General features: G+C 45.2%; 1 protein-coding gene across 8 annotated transcripts in view; it reads left to right on the top strand.

The window, feature by feature from the left end:
• tns1b (tensin 1b) overlaps window positions 1–14,613 on the top strand; it is a 254,989-nt gene that overhangs the window by 143,468 nt on the left and 96,908 nt on the right. For all 8 annotated transcript variants that reach the window (XM_061226942.1, XM_061226946.1, XM_061226944.1 and 5 more), the window contains one exon: window positions 13,129–13,167. In XM_061226942.1, the coding sequence (XP_061082926.1) occupies window positions 13,129–13,167 (39 nt within the window). The remainder of the gene's footprint in view (window positions 1–13,128; window positions 13,168–14,613) is intronic.

Raw genomic sequence — 14,613 nt, 5'->3', positions numbered from 1 at the left:
GACCATGCTGGTCGACCAGCTGATACCCAACTAGACCAATTTATGACCAGCCTGACCAGTTACATTTTCAAGCTAGTCATGCTGGCATTGCTTGATTTTACAGCAGGGTGAACTATCAGGCTGAAGAGAAAGGTAGCAGTACTACTGACAGTAAAAGAAAGTTAAATATAAAGTACAGCTCTTCTTTGAGGGAATTAAGGGATTGAGACGTTGTTGTTTGTCTTGTGTGACATCAGCTGCTCTGTCCAGTTTGTCTCTGCTCCAGGGATGTAATCTGGCCTTGGCGGAATTGCTTTCGGTATTTAGATACTGCAGCTGTGTGATTGGCCATCTGCTTAGAGGAAGGTCCATAATGAGCCTATTGCTCCCACTTTGAACTGTGGTGTAAAGATGGTATCAAGCTCAATGGCTCTGGGTGAATACGACCCATTTCGCAGGCTCATGTTCAGATACAACAAACTGAATCAAATTGTAGTGTTTGGCCGCCACAGCAATCCAAAAAATATAGATATTTTTCCCAGTGATTTGTGTCAGTCCTAACCTTTAAAACGGCTGTTAACAAAAAGAAAACAGTTGAAGGCAAAGCTGAAGAAGCAGGACAGAATGTAGCTAGTGGGGCAATGGGAACACGTATACAGCGCGCAGGACAGAATGTAACTTGCAGGGCAATGGGAACACGTATACAGCGCACAGGACAGAATGTAACTTGCGGGGCAGTGGGAACACATATACAGCGCATTGTGTGTTTATTTTCTAAGTGAGGCTCAGAAACCTCTGAAAATTGCAGTGAATGAATGTCCTTTTTTTGCCAGTGGGCAGGAAAGAGAGAAGAACCCAACAACAGCAGAAGGCTCTCTGCCACAGCAGTGGTCTGTTGACGAATGCCTGTTTAAGAATCTCCCCCTTCAGTATCGTCAGGCTTCATTGAATCAGGCCGCTGAAGAATTTTGTGTTTGTATCGCCATAGAAACAGGAAATAAATGTGCCTTGGTTCTTGCTTCCCTCTGCCTGGCGCTGTGTTTCTAGAACCATGTGCTGCCTTCAACAGGGAGGTCATATGGAAGCACATCCTGTACACATGAAACCTTACCATGTGATGGAGGGGGACTGGGCTTTGATTGGTGTTTTCATACAGCTTCAACAAGATCCAAGTGTTCATCACAAAAAGTGTGATTATGGGGTAGACCAGGGAGTATGTAGATTATGAGGTAGGCCAGGGTGTATGTAGATTATGAGGTAGGCCAGGGTGTATGTAGATTATGAGGTAGGCCAGGGTGTATGTAGATTATGAGGTAGACCAGGGTGTATGTAGATTATGAGGTAGCCCAGGGTGTATGTAACAATGAGAGACTATCCCGGCCAGTCCTATGGAATATTTTAAACCACATCTCTTGGCATCTGGTTTGGTAAAGGTGATGTTGGAGCACCCTAGAATGTGTATTTAAACCCACTTCAGACCATGTTCCACTGTAACATCCTCATGTGTGTCGTCTGAAAGAGGAATAACCCGACCCTCCAAGTCACACTTTGCTAATTTATTTTAGCTTTCCACACTGTTTGCTTTGGCTAAACAAGCACTCCGTGCCAGCCGTGAAACGCACACATTGCGGACACTGCCTGACTGTTTTCAGCCGCCAGAGTGGTCGTGCAACATGGTGTGTCTAATTTCAGAGTTGGGCTTTTACGGGGTCGCGGTGAATTAGAGGGAACGTGCATGTCTGCCATCTTGAGATCGAAGCCAATGTGTCATTGTGCAGAGGCATTAGCAGTTTGGTTTGTGTGTCTCGTTGTGTTTAGGCATTAGCAGGTCAGTTTGTGTGTCTCATTGTGTGTAGGCATTAGCAGGTCGGTTTGTGTGTGTCGTTGTGTGAAGGCATTAGCAGGTTGGTTTGTCTCATTGTGCTTTGTTCACATTTCCCTGTCTGTCTTCTGCCTCACAACACAACACTACTGTCACAGCACTCCCGTCACAGCACTGCCATCACTACCATCACAGCACTTACTGTCACAGCACTAGCATCACAACATTACTGTCACAGCACTACCATCACAGCACGACCGTAACTCCCATCACAGCACTAGCATCACAACATTACTGTCACAGCACTACCATCACAGCACTACCATAACTCCCATCACAGCACTAGCATCACAACATTACTGTCACAGCACTACCATCACAGCACTACCATAACTCCCATCACAGCACTAGCATCACAACATTACTGTCACAGCACTACCATCGCAGCACTACCATCACAGCACTACCATCACATCACTACCGTCACAACCATCACAGCACTACCATCACAGCACTACCGTCACAGCACTACCATCACATCACTACCATCACATCACTACCGTCACAACCATCACAGCACTACCATCACAGCACTACCGTCACGGCACTACCATCACATCACTACCGTCACTCTCGTGACAGCACTACCATCACTACCATCACAGCACTACTGTCACAGCACTACCATCACAACATTACTGTCACAGCACTGCCATCACTACCATCACAGCACTACCATCACAGCACTACCATCACAACACTACTGTCACAGCACTACCATCACAGCACTACTGTCACAGCACTACCATCACAGTACTACCATCACAGCACTACCATCACAACACTACTGTCACAGCACTACTGTCACAGTACTACCATCACAGCACTACTGTCGCAGCACTACCCTCACAGCACTACCATCACAGTACACTACCATCACAGCACTACCATCACAGCACTACCATCGCAGCACTACCATCACAGCACTACCATCACATCACTACCGTCACAACCATCACAGCACTACCATCACAGCACTACCGTCACAGCACTACCATCACATCACTACCGTCACAACCATCACAGCACTACCATCACAGCACTACCATCACAGCACTACCGTCACAGCACTACCGTCACTTCCGTGACAGCACTACCATCACTACCATCACAGCACTACTGTCACAGCACTACCATCACAACATTACTGTCACAGCACTGCCATCACTACCATCACAGCACTACCATCACAGTACTACCATCACAGCACTACCATCACAGTACTACCATCACAGCACTACCATCACAGCACTACTGTCACAGCACTACTGTCGCAGCACTACCATCACAGTACTACCATCACAGCACTACCATCACAGCACTACTGTCGCAGCACTACCCTCACAGTTGCTTCAGTTCAGCTCGGGTTAAATACTGTCTGCTGTCTGCTCAGCCGGTGGGAAAATGCACTGGTTGTTCAGGGTTTTTAAAATTTTGTTTTGTAGGAAAAATCTACAATGTCACAATGATGACAACGTCAATGACGGATGGAGATTTTGAAAGGAAGTATGGGAGACAAATTGTGAGAATTTGTGGGGTGAGTTAATTCAGGCATCTGGCAACATTGAGGTTGTTTGTGATGTTCCATAGTGACTCCCTTGTGTACGCCTTGTGTCAGTGAAGGATCGGGGGAAAAGTTAAAATGGATAAACAAGTCAAGATTGCTTTGCAGGCATTACACAGATGAGACTTCGATCCACTGTATATTAACCTGCGAACAGTGTTCCCGTTGTTCCGTGTTTAGTACTTCAGATTAAATTACATGCAACCACAGAGTACAGGGCTCTTGTTAAGGCGACTATGAGCCTACAGATGGTTAGTCTGCTGAACGGTGAGGAAAAGGTCTGAGCCGTTTCAGCCTACGCGCCATTACTAATGCCTTCCTTTTACTCTCATAATTTGCAGCTACAACTGTAAAATATGTTGGAAAGCAGTACAGCTTTCAAATACTTTGAATGGGATTCAATCAACATTTGAGCATAACTTTGAGTAAAAATTCAAAGCAATATTTTTAAAAGGTAGTTGCCAAATTGAGATTGTAAAGGAAACGTGCAGCACTTGTGTTTACTTGCAAGTAAAGGACAGATAGGCCTTTTGATTGATTGAAAACATGTCCACAAAAGGATACATGATTGAATACTAGATATTTTATAGTTCACTTTGCGTTCCACTGCATTGGGATAAAGAGAAATAGGTGAAGCTGGAGTACAGTGTGTTATGTATTTTGTACACAACGTAGCTTCCATAAGAAGGATTTTCCATCTTAACTGCCAAACGCTCCAGAGGAAATCGTTTAAGGGGAAATTAAGGAAAACTTCCGGAATAACACTGCCTTCACCTGAAAGGAGTTCAGTTACTTGTTAATAACTGCCAATTTGAACAGAACCCGGGAATGCTTATAAATACCGTAATATATTTGCATTAATCCTCCCAAAATATCCTGCCATTATGTCTACTTAATCTAATTTCCAACAGAGACCTAAATTACCACTTTAACCAAGGTTCCACACTGTGCTTGATTGTACATAGTAACTTTGCCATCTTGGCCATTTTAGCCAAAGCGACTTACAGAAAGAGCTTTTGTGTAACATGGCCAGCAAACCATCACGTCCTTAAGTGCAGCTTAGCAGAAGATTTGGTATGTATCACAGTGACTCACACAATGTGGCTCACACAGTGCAGTGTGAGGGACATTCTGATGAGAAATGGTTTTAATACCACAAACCACATAGCACTGCAGGCTGTCCTGGCTTACCCAAATGTCGGAATACAACCAAAAATAAATAAATAAATAAATACGCACTGGCCCCTTTCAGACTGTGAATATGTGGGTTTGCGTTGTTGCCACGTGTTTGAAGTGTACAGAATCCCGGACCACGCAGTTTTCACACTTCAAAGGCAGGTTGTGATCTGGTTCAGTCGGGTGAACATGGTGAAGTTCAGAGGTAGATTGTGATCTGGTTCAGTCTGGTGAACCTGATGTTGCTCAGAGGCAGGTTGTGATCTGGTTCAGTCTGGTGAACATGGTGAAGTTCAGAGGTAGGTTGTGATCTGGTTCAGTCTGGTGAACCTGATGTTGCTCAGAGGCAGGTTGTGATCTGGTTCAGTCTGGTGAACCTGATGTTGCTCAGAGGCAGGTTGTGATCTGGTTCAGTCTGGTGAACACGGTTAAGCTCAGAGGCTGCAGCACAGTTTTAAGCAGCACAAAGTCTCATTATGCTCTTTAATGGGGACATTAGATGCTGCCTGGTTAATGGCGGCTGATTTGGCTGTGTGTAATCATGTAGTCTGCTTCCTCCTCCGTGATATTCTGATTAACGGCCACAGCTGGAAACGGAGGCAGCGCCCTGTATTCTTTATGCTCACATGCTAATGCTCTGTGTTTTCAGCTCAGAGAGAGAGAGAAAGAGAGAGAGAGTGTGAGTGAGTGGGTGCGTGAGTGAGTGAGAGTGAGTGGGAGTGTGTGTGTGAGTGAGTGAGTGAGTGAGTGTGTGAGTGAGTGAGTGAGTGAGTGAGTGAGTGAGTGAGTGAGTGTGTGTGTGTGTGTGTGTGTGTGTGTGAGTGAGTGAGTGAGTGAGTGAGTGAGTGAGTGAGTGTGTGTGTGTGTGTGTGTGAGTGAGTGAGTGAGTGAGTGTGTGTGTGAGTGTGTGAGTGAGTGAGTGAGTGAGTGAGTGAGTGAGTGAGTGTGTGAGTGAGTGAGTGTGTGAGTGAGTGAGTGAGTGAGTGTGTGTGTGTGTGTGTGTGTGTGTGAGTGAGTGAGTGAGTGAGTGAGTGAGTGAGTGAGTGAGTGAGTGTGTGAGTGAGTGAGTGAGTGAGTGAGTGAGTGAGTGAGTGAGTGAGTGTGTATGTGAGAGCGAGTGACAGTGAGTGACTGTGAGATTTGTATTAGTGGGTCTGAGTAACACTGTTTTTAATGCCAGTCGCTGAGTCCTGTCAGAATGCATCACTATGATGATAGTTTCCTCTTCACCCTGCCAGTGGAGTGACAGACTGGTTTTTGGGCTGATGAATCCTTGTTCTGCCATTTCGCCATTTGACAAACGATGCCAGTATTGGGCACACACGCTCCCTCTGTAAACTTGGTGGAAAAAGGCTACGGGGCAAACACTGTACAGAATCAGTTTTTTTTATTCTGTCACAGTTTTTTTTATTCCGATTCCTTATATTTTATAAAATATATTACCTGGCGTGAGCATAGTTGAAGCCCTATATTCAACTATTTTTCGTTACGCATACTTTTTACGTAATGAAAAACGGGGGGAAAAAATAAGAGGACTGTGGTAAATCTGTAAATGCTTGCATTTATATAGCACCTTTATCCAAAGCGTTGTACAATTGATGCTTCCCTTTCATGGTCACACAGCAACGGTGATTGGCTGCCATGCGAGTAACCAACCCGCTCATCAGGAGCATGGCTCAGCGACACCTCGACACCCAGTGGGGGGGGGTTATTATACGGCTGGACTTTTATACGAGTCAAATGGACTCATTCAGACTGAGAATCTCATCGCATGAATCTTCGTTCCGTTTTGCATCGGAATAAATATAAACTAACCTTTCTTTATCCTTAATTTAATTTATGGCCCAGAGCAGCTTACCAGCTCCATAAATACATTACAGGCCTGTTTAGCCAGAATATAATCTCTTAATGTTGAACATTCATTTTCATCTTGAAGACAGAGTCCAGAGCCATGTAATTCATATAAATCAGTGTGTACATCTAAATTATTTATTGTGAAGTAAAAACCATTGGAAATAAGGTCTGTGTTCTCAGGGCTGTCTCATGCCTGAGGCAGTCTGGACTAGCTCCATGGTTGTGATGAAGCCAAAGGCAGGACTGTACAGATTTGCAGATTTGTCTCCTGTCAGTGAATATCCTCAGGGCTTATTGCTTAGTCACTGTACGCATGAAGATGCTCCTTACCTGGGACCTAGCTAAGGTCTAAGGTCTGTCTTTTTGTATTCACTGTATGTGTGTGTGTGTGTGTGTGTGTGTGTGTGTGTGTATGCACATGCGCGTGTGTGCATACGCTCAACAAAAGCATGTTTTTTTTTGGTGGGCATAGGTTATTCATTGTCTGGGGTCTATGTCAGCAGTGTACCTAAATCACTGGATATTGGAACTGTGCACACTTCAATATCTGTTCATTGAAGTCATACCGTCATCGCAATATCCAACAATGTCAGTGCAGGGTTTCTGCTGCTCCGTGTTCGGATCAGCACTTGCACGCCTGCTTTCACCTGCGGCCCGGGAACTTTCCCCAGGGTCAGGGGGCTGATGAGGGCCCTGGAGAGGACCAGACGCCAGGAGTCCAGTTCTGAATTCCCTGGGCAATTACCATTTGGACCTGATTTAAGAAAATAGCCATCACAAAACAAAAGTTGCTCAGTCCATTTTCCTATCCTAACTCCAGATAGGAAATGTGTATTAAAGAAGCATCCTAAAACAGGCCCATTTCTGAGGCTTTTGGCACCAAGTTCTCCTGCTCTTGTGTTGCGGTTCTGTCCGATTTAGGGCTCGCCTGGCAAAGTAAAGTTGAGAAGCCCACTGTCCAGCCGCTGGACTTGGCCTGGGAGAGCCAGGCCCCGACCCAGGCCCCCGACCCAGGCTCCCGACCCAGGCCCCCGACCCAGGCCCCCGACCCAGGCCCCCGACCCAGGCCCCCGACCCAGGCCCCGACCCAGGCCCCCGACCCAGGCCGATCCCTGAGAAGGTGGCCGATGTACAGCCTCACGCCTGAGCAATCACCGCCGGGTCCTTTTGACTGCTTCCCCAATCACGCAGTCACATCACACCACATGACAACATGGGAATTCGCCTCAGTTGGGGATACTGGCCTTGTGAAATCTGAAGCTGGCCAGCTGTTCTTGGGGAAACACAGATTTGTTTTTATTTTAAATGCATATATTACATTTTTCTGTCTGAGTTACTTTTAGCACTTTAAAACTTTTAATTCTGTTACTTCTGTTCTTTACTTTGTCGTAAACAAACTGTCAGCACAGCCATGAACTGGCCTCCGCCTCCCAAACTTTTCCTTTTTCAGAAATAAAACATTAGTGGTGAACATAAACTCTCCAGCAGAATTCCTTTGTGCTGTTGCTGCGAGGCACCATATTTTATTGTTGCCTTTGTAAAAGAAGGAAGTGTTTATTCCAAGTTAAATATTTGCACAAAGACAACAGCCATCATTAAAACATGCACACGGAGGAAAAATGGTCCAGTCTTGCCAAACATCCATGTCAACAAATAGTGGTTTAATAGCATCAATTATAAATAGGATTTATTCTATGCCAACCGTCCAAAAAAAATCCATCTTGAATGTAAAAAAATTACCCCAGAATTTGAATGGGAGAATGCTCATGTCTGCAGCATATCTATCCTTTTATTAAATTCTGAAGTCTAACTCTAACATAAAATATCCCCGCCTGCTTGTGTAGATGCTTTTTCTGGCTCAACAGCTGCAGAAAATCCTACCTGGCTGGCTGCTGGCGATAGCTTGTCCCGACCCAGCACAATTTCCCTGCAGCTCTGTGTTAGCATAATCTTTGCCTGGTTCCTGTTGTAAATTAGATATGCTAGCATGTTACTTGCCTGGTCTCTGTTGTAGGGGAGATATGCTAGCATGTTACTTGCCTGGTCTCTGTTGTAGGGGAGATATGCTAGTATGTTACTTGCCTGGTCTCTGTTGTAGGGGAGATATGCTAGCATGTTACTTGCCTGGTCTCTGTTCTAGGGGAGATTTGCTAGCATGTTACTCTCCTGGTCTTGAGATATGCTGGTCTCTGTTGTAAGGGAGATTGTAGTTGAATACTCTCGGCTCGTTGACCTCTTCTGTTTCTCTGTAACTGAGAATGTCTGTCTGTTTGCTCACCTGTGCCTTCCTTACAGTGACTGTTCTGATATTAGCACAGTACCCATGTGGGGAATGGTAGCTCCGCGGTGCCTTTTAGCGCGAGCCATAGATAAACTCCAGTCCCGGCCGAAGACCAACGGCACACGCAGGTTTGAATAAGGGCAAAAGAATGGCGGGTAAATCTGGGCGGCCCGTGTAAACATGGCTGGGATTTGGAGGGTTTGGATCGGTGTATTTAAGCTCTTTGCGTCATCCTACTCTGGCTCGCTTGCCAAATAGCCCCCACACTCCGCCCCCCCCCCCCCCCCCCAACCCTCCTGTTCTTGCTCTGGGGCCCGCCGTGGCCCCTTGCCAAACCCTGCAAGGCACAGATCCAGTCTCAGTCCCGGGCCTTTTATGGTACTTTTATACAACCTCTCCTATCCCCAAAACCCCTGGCCCTTCAGTGGGCAACAGAGAGATGGAGGGAGGAAGGGAGAGAAGGAGAGGGAGAGAGAAGGAGAAGGAGGGGGGGGGGGACTTTTAAAACCCGGTTAAATGTCCAGTTAAGGTTTACATGTACATGTACCATGAAATACTCCCTCTCCTTCATCCATGCAGCCTTCGACACACCACCCTGGTTCAAAAGCCCCAAATCGCTCACCAGTGTGTAAATATGAACTCGCATTATTCTGGAAAAGTTCAGCAATCATAACCACATCAATGGACCTATTCTGTTACTTTTGTGCTTTCTTGTGGTTCATATGGTCAGTTATGTCTGGCCTGACACAAAAGTCACCAACTAATTTTCTCATCAGCAATGACCCAAAGTGCATTCCCCTAAATAACTGACAGAGGGAAACGACTATGGGGGCTCCTCAACCTGCCTCCTCCCTTACACAGAATACACAGCTTGGGCTGATCTGGGATCAGCTCTGCCCCGTTGATTATACAGCAGATAATTCACCGCTGCTGTAGAGGCTTGTAGATTGCAAAATAAATAAATAAAGTATGCTACCAAGAAACAAAATCACTCAATCTGTAGAAAAAAATAACCAGCATAACATCAACCAGTCAGTTCTGCATACAAGAGGGAGAGGGAGAGAGAGAGACAGAGACAGAGGGAGAAACAGAGAGAGAGAGACAGAGGGAAATAGAGAGAGAGAGAGAGAGAGAGAGAGAGAGAGAGAGAGAGAGAGAGAGAGAGAGAAACAGAAAAAGGGAGAGACAGAGGGAGAAACAGAGAGGGAGAGAGACAGGCTCTAGGCCTGGGTTAGCACTGTGTTGAGCTCTAGGCCTGGGTTAGCACTGTGTTGGACTCTAGGCCTGGGTTAGCACTGTGTTGGACTCTAGGCCTGGGTTAGCACTGTGTTGGACTCTAGGCCTGGGTTAGCACTGTGTTGAGCTCTAGGCCTGGGTTAGCACTGTGTTGGACTCTAGGCCTGGGTTAGCACTGTGTTGGACTCTAGGCCTGGGTTAGCACTGTGTTGGGCTCTAGGCCTGGGTTAGCACTGTGTTGGGCTCTAGGCCTGGGTTAGCGCTGTTGCTGATGGGATTTTCCAGGCCAGGCACTCTGAATGAGCCAGGCTTTGCAATGTGCTGTGGGGGTTTCTCTCCTGGGACGTTGGGGTGACAGCAGGCCCTAAATCTTCAGACCCCTGACCCAGTCTTCCACACAAGCAGAACACAGATAGCGCTTTGGGCAGGGCAGGGCTGGGCCTTACTCAGAGCAGGGCTGAGGTTAGAGGAGACAGACAGCCAGGTGACAGAGTGATTATTGATTGCAGGTGTGTGTGGGGGGCACAGTTGTCAGCACCTTGATGGAGGTGTGGGGAATGGTGGGGTGGGGGCAGGTGATGGAATCCAGGCCTGTAGCCGGGGGAGGGGGGGAGCCTCCCGGAAGAGAGCGGGCAGAGATGGCGGGCGAGATTGGGCGAGAGTTTGGCGGGAGGGAGCATGTCGGGGGGTGGTGGTGGTGGTGGGGGGGGGGGGGGGGGGGGTTCTTGTTCTTGGTGGTGAGAGGAGACTGTTGGTGCGGTTTAGACCTTGGGGACCTACTAATCTAACCTTAAAAAAGAGAACTCATTCGAGGTTTCAGAAAACAAAAACATCTTTATGTGTTTGGTTGCAAGTAAACATGGACCATTATTCACATTGCGTGCAGTAATTTGAATAATTTTATTTTTCAAAAAAGCATCTGCTGATAGCTGGAAAGCTAGAGTCTTCTCCAACAAGCAGAAAGAACCGTATTAATCTCGGCATACATACACAGTTGCTTTGACACTGAAGAATTTGCAAGGTGTGGTGTCTGAGAATTCAGCGCTGATGTCTGTACCGGGACGATATTGTTTTTTACCCCACCATCAGATAAGACGCTCCCTGTATCCCAGGAATCCCGGTAAATAGACAGATTCTGTGGAATGTGTCTGTTTTTTAGCTTTCACTGCCAACCTCCCGTTCTGTCTTTACATTGAGTCATATGTTCTCAGCTTTCTAACACCTGGACACAGAAACATGTTTCGTGAGAAATAACAAGTTCAAATAGCCATTATAGAAAAAAAATGTCCTCAACTCTCAATAGATCATTCTCTTTCTACGGGTGCCTGACCAAGGGTTATCCAAAGCATGGAGATTCAGGTGTTCAGCACGTACTTACATGTACGTACTCGGCAAATAATCTGTTTTTCTTCTGAGCACGGAAACCTGTAGGAGCTCAGAAAATAGAGAACTGGATATGCAGCCAAGCCTTGTGAACGACGGGTGAAAGAGGTGGTGTCTTCCCCTGCATGGTTAAGGATATTGTCGAGTCATTACTGCTCCATTCTGCAGTCATCGGTGACTTCCTTCCTGTGTTCCTGGCGTTCCGTCGAGCTTTCGACATTCAGCACACCAACATCCGCAGCTGCAATCTCATCACGCCGCGAGATACGCACAACAATCCAATAACGTGCTAATTAGCTACACACGCTAGCTCTGGCCTCAGTCTGTGAGCAAACATCCTGTTGACATTCAGAGGAAGACAATCACGGACAAGCTGACAGACACGCAGCCAGACTGACTCTTAACGTGCACGTTCATCTGTTCAATTTTAATATTATCAAGCTTAGGGATACAGCGAATGTTGTTTTCTCAGAAATTTGAGCTCCGTTTGAAGGCATATTGAACCAAAGTCAGAAATGTAAACATGATCAACGCACAAACACTGTAAACGCACAACGCAAAATTCCACTGCTCTTTTCTAAAAGGTTTAATACTTTTTCTGTGTTATTTATTTTATTTGTCTTTTTTTTGTGTAGATTTATTTGCTGGAGAGGCATTTCACCATTTAAGAGGAGAAAATCAGGCCCAAATGCCAAAACAGACCCAAGAATGCACTGGCTGTCTGTTCTGTCTCAGGGGGGCAATTAGTCACAGAATTACCCTGAGCCAGGGGATCAGTTAGGGGTCAAACCCATTGATAACCCGGATTCAGTGTGTCAGACCAGAGCCCCGGCCCCTGTCAGACCTGGGCCCCGGCCCCTGTCAGTCTCCCGCTGAAGTGTCAGAGGACATGGCCCATCTCTCACTGTCTTTTACGGGAGTCTGTTGCTGAGGTCGCTCCTCCTCACAGTCTCCAATCCTGCCCTCCTCACAGTCTCCAATCCTGCTTGCACTCTTTACAGTTAAACTAGTTCAATTCCAGTGAAATGTTTAGGTATTTTGCTTCTGTAAAATTAAGTAAAAAAAGAAGATATATCACAAAAAAAAAATCAAAATAATATCAAATAAACTGTGTAAAATAATGTGTGAGAGGAAAAATAAATAAATACATAAAATAAGTAAAAGCGATAGAGAAAGAACCTGACTAGTTCTGTGTGATAGTGCAGCCTTTTCATTTTAGTTTAAGCACCATGCCTTCTGATATGAAAACATCCTTCTTGGTATTCTGATTAAAGGAACATCTGATCACTCTGCTATATCCTGTCTGAGCATCAACATCCCTTTAACGGCAAGGCACTCTGGGACTGATCTGATAATTGTATGAAAACAAAAAACAAACACTTGGTATTATGCTGGACCTGACCTAGAATGCCCTTTAATTTAATAAACTGCCCTATATCTGTCCTGTTGGTATATGGTATCTGTTACTGCAACTGCGGAGAATGTAATTGTCTTGCTGTGGTTAGTGTGATATGATCATTTAAGGGACTCTGACGATGTCAAGGATATGTGTTCAGAAAAAAAAAAACAGGCAATATTTTGTGGCATGTTCTCTCAAACCTTTCAGCACAGCACATTTCTTTGCACTCGCACAAAACTGGGCAAATGTTGTTTCAGGTGAATGTGTGGAGAAGTTTTTTTTTTACTGGGCTCTGGGATCATTAATTTGAAGGAAAATGAAAGTGATTTAATTTGAGTTTTGAATCTGATCGCCTCTCTCTTCCTGTTCCGCAGGTTTCTGCTTCCTGTGTTCCCAGTGCTAATTATGAGCTGGTAAGAATAATCTCATTTTGTTATCATGTGCATGTAGAAATGTTTTTAACTGTTACTTTTTTATTAAAATACTCAGGCAGTGAGGTCATTTTAGTCTGAAGAGTCATGGGAGATGTAGTGTTTATGAAGAAGTTTGGAATGCAATTTTTTACCCTACATGGCTGCTTTGCCCTTAAAAAAAATGACTGCAGCTACTGTAGTTTAAAAAATACTGCAGTAATACCAGAATAATTACAATCACTACAGCTGCAGTTTAACTGCAGTCATTTCCTGTAAGGGTGGAAGACATCTTATCATACATCATCATACATCAACATTAGCATGTATGAGCAGGGTATGGAACTGAGGGAAGGGGGTGATTTGCATGTACTGTGTAAGACAGGTAGGGAACAGGCTCACACAGAAAACTCGCCCGGGGAACAGGCTCACACAGAAAACTTGCCCGGGTCGGAAACCGGGCTTTATTCAGCTGCTCTGCCCATAAACTCTCCGCCTTGAGGGTGAAAAACCTGCTGCTTCTCCTTCTTTGGTTTTAGCCCTTGGACGACGGGTCTTTTAAAGCCTTTCTCGAGGCAGTTTGTGCTTCACATCATATTTTCTGCCTCGTTTAAATGATTGGCAGTCTGTCGCCCCAGACCCTACCTGTAAACAGAGAGCTCTGTCTGCAGACTTCCTGGCTCTCTCTGATAAGTGCACCAATGGGTTCGCTGCTAAATCTGAAATAAGAAATAAAATAAAAAACACTGAAAAAGACTCTGCTGGAACAAACACACTATTCAAGGACAATTCTGTGTCTATTAGTAGCTGGAAACCATGAAAGACTGATAATAAAGATAAGTACACGAGAATAGTAACTGAACTTATACCAGTATCTACAGTACAGTGATAAGATGCTTTAAGTGAATGCATTTTCATGCATAACCTGGACTAAAGAGTGCTTCGAATATGTTTATTTTAGTCACTGCCCTGTTTGTTCCACAACTGCTTAGATAAAATATATGTGAGAACTTGGGGCATGAAATACAAACATTTAAACACATCAACAAGTTGTTCACATCCCTAGTGGAACAGTCACACAATCTGAAAATTAGGCTGTTTTTCAGTCCGTTTTCTGTCTGTTCGCTGTTCGGAAACCCAGCAGAAAAACAGAGTGCCCTCCATGCAAACCCTCAGACCTTTTGTATAAGGGGTAGAGATGCGTAACGTAGGAATGACAATGTTTGCCTGTCATTATCGGACCATCTTACATTTTATATGACAGCTCAAATGTTAACAGAATTTTCCACATTCACAGACGAAGCAACCGGGCACTGATGCCATACAGGGATGAAGGAATAATGTTACCTTTTTTATAAAAACAAAACAAGACCATATTTCAACATGCTTACTTTATTATTAAAATAAAGAAAAGCTTCTCTGTGTTGACACTGGTTGAGCAAGTGTTGC

This window comes from Conger conger, chromosome 17, assembly GCF_963514075.1.
Source record: "Conger conger chromosome 17, fConCon1.1, whole genome shotgun sequence".
NCBI classification, from domain to species: domain Eukaryota; kingdom Metazoa; phylum Chordata; class Actinopteri; order Anguilliformes; family Congridae; genus Conger; species Conger conger.
This window is presented reverse-complemented; position numbering and strand designations above follow the sequence as displayed.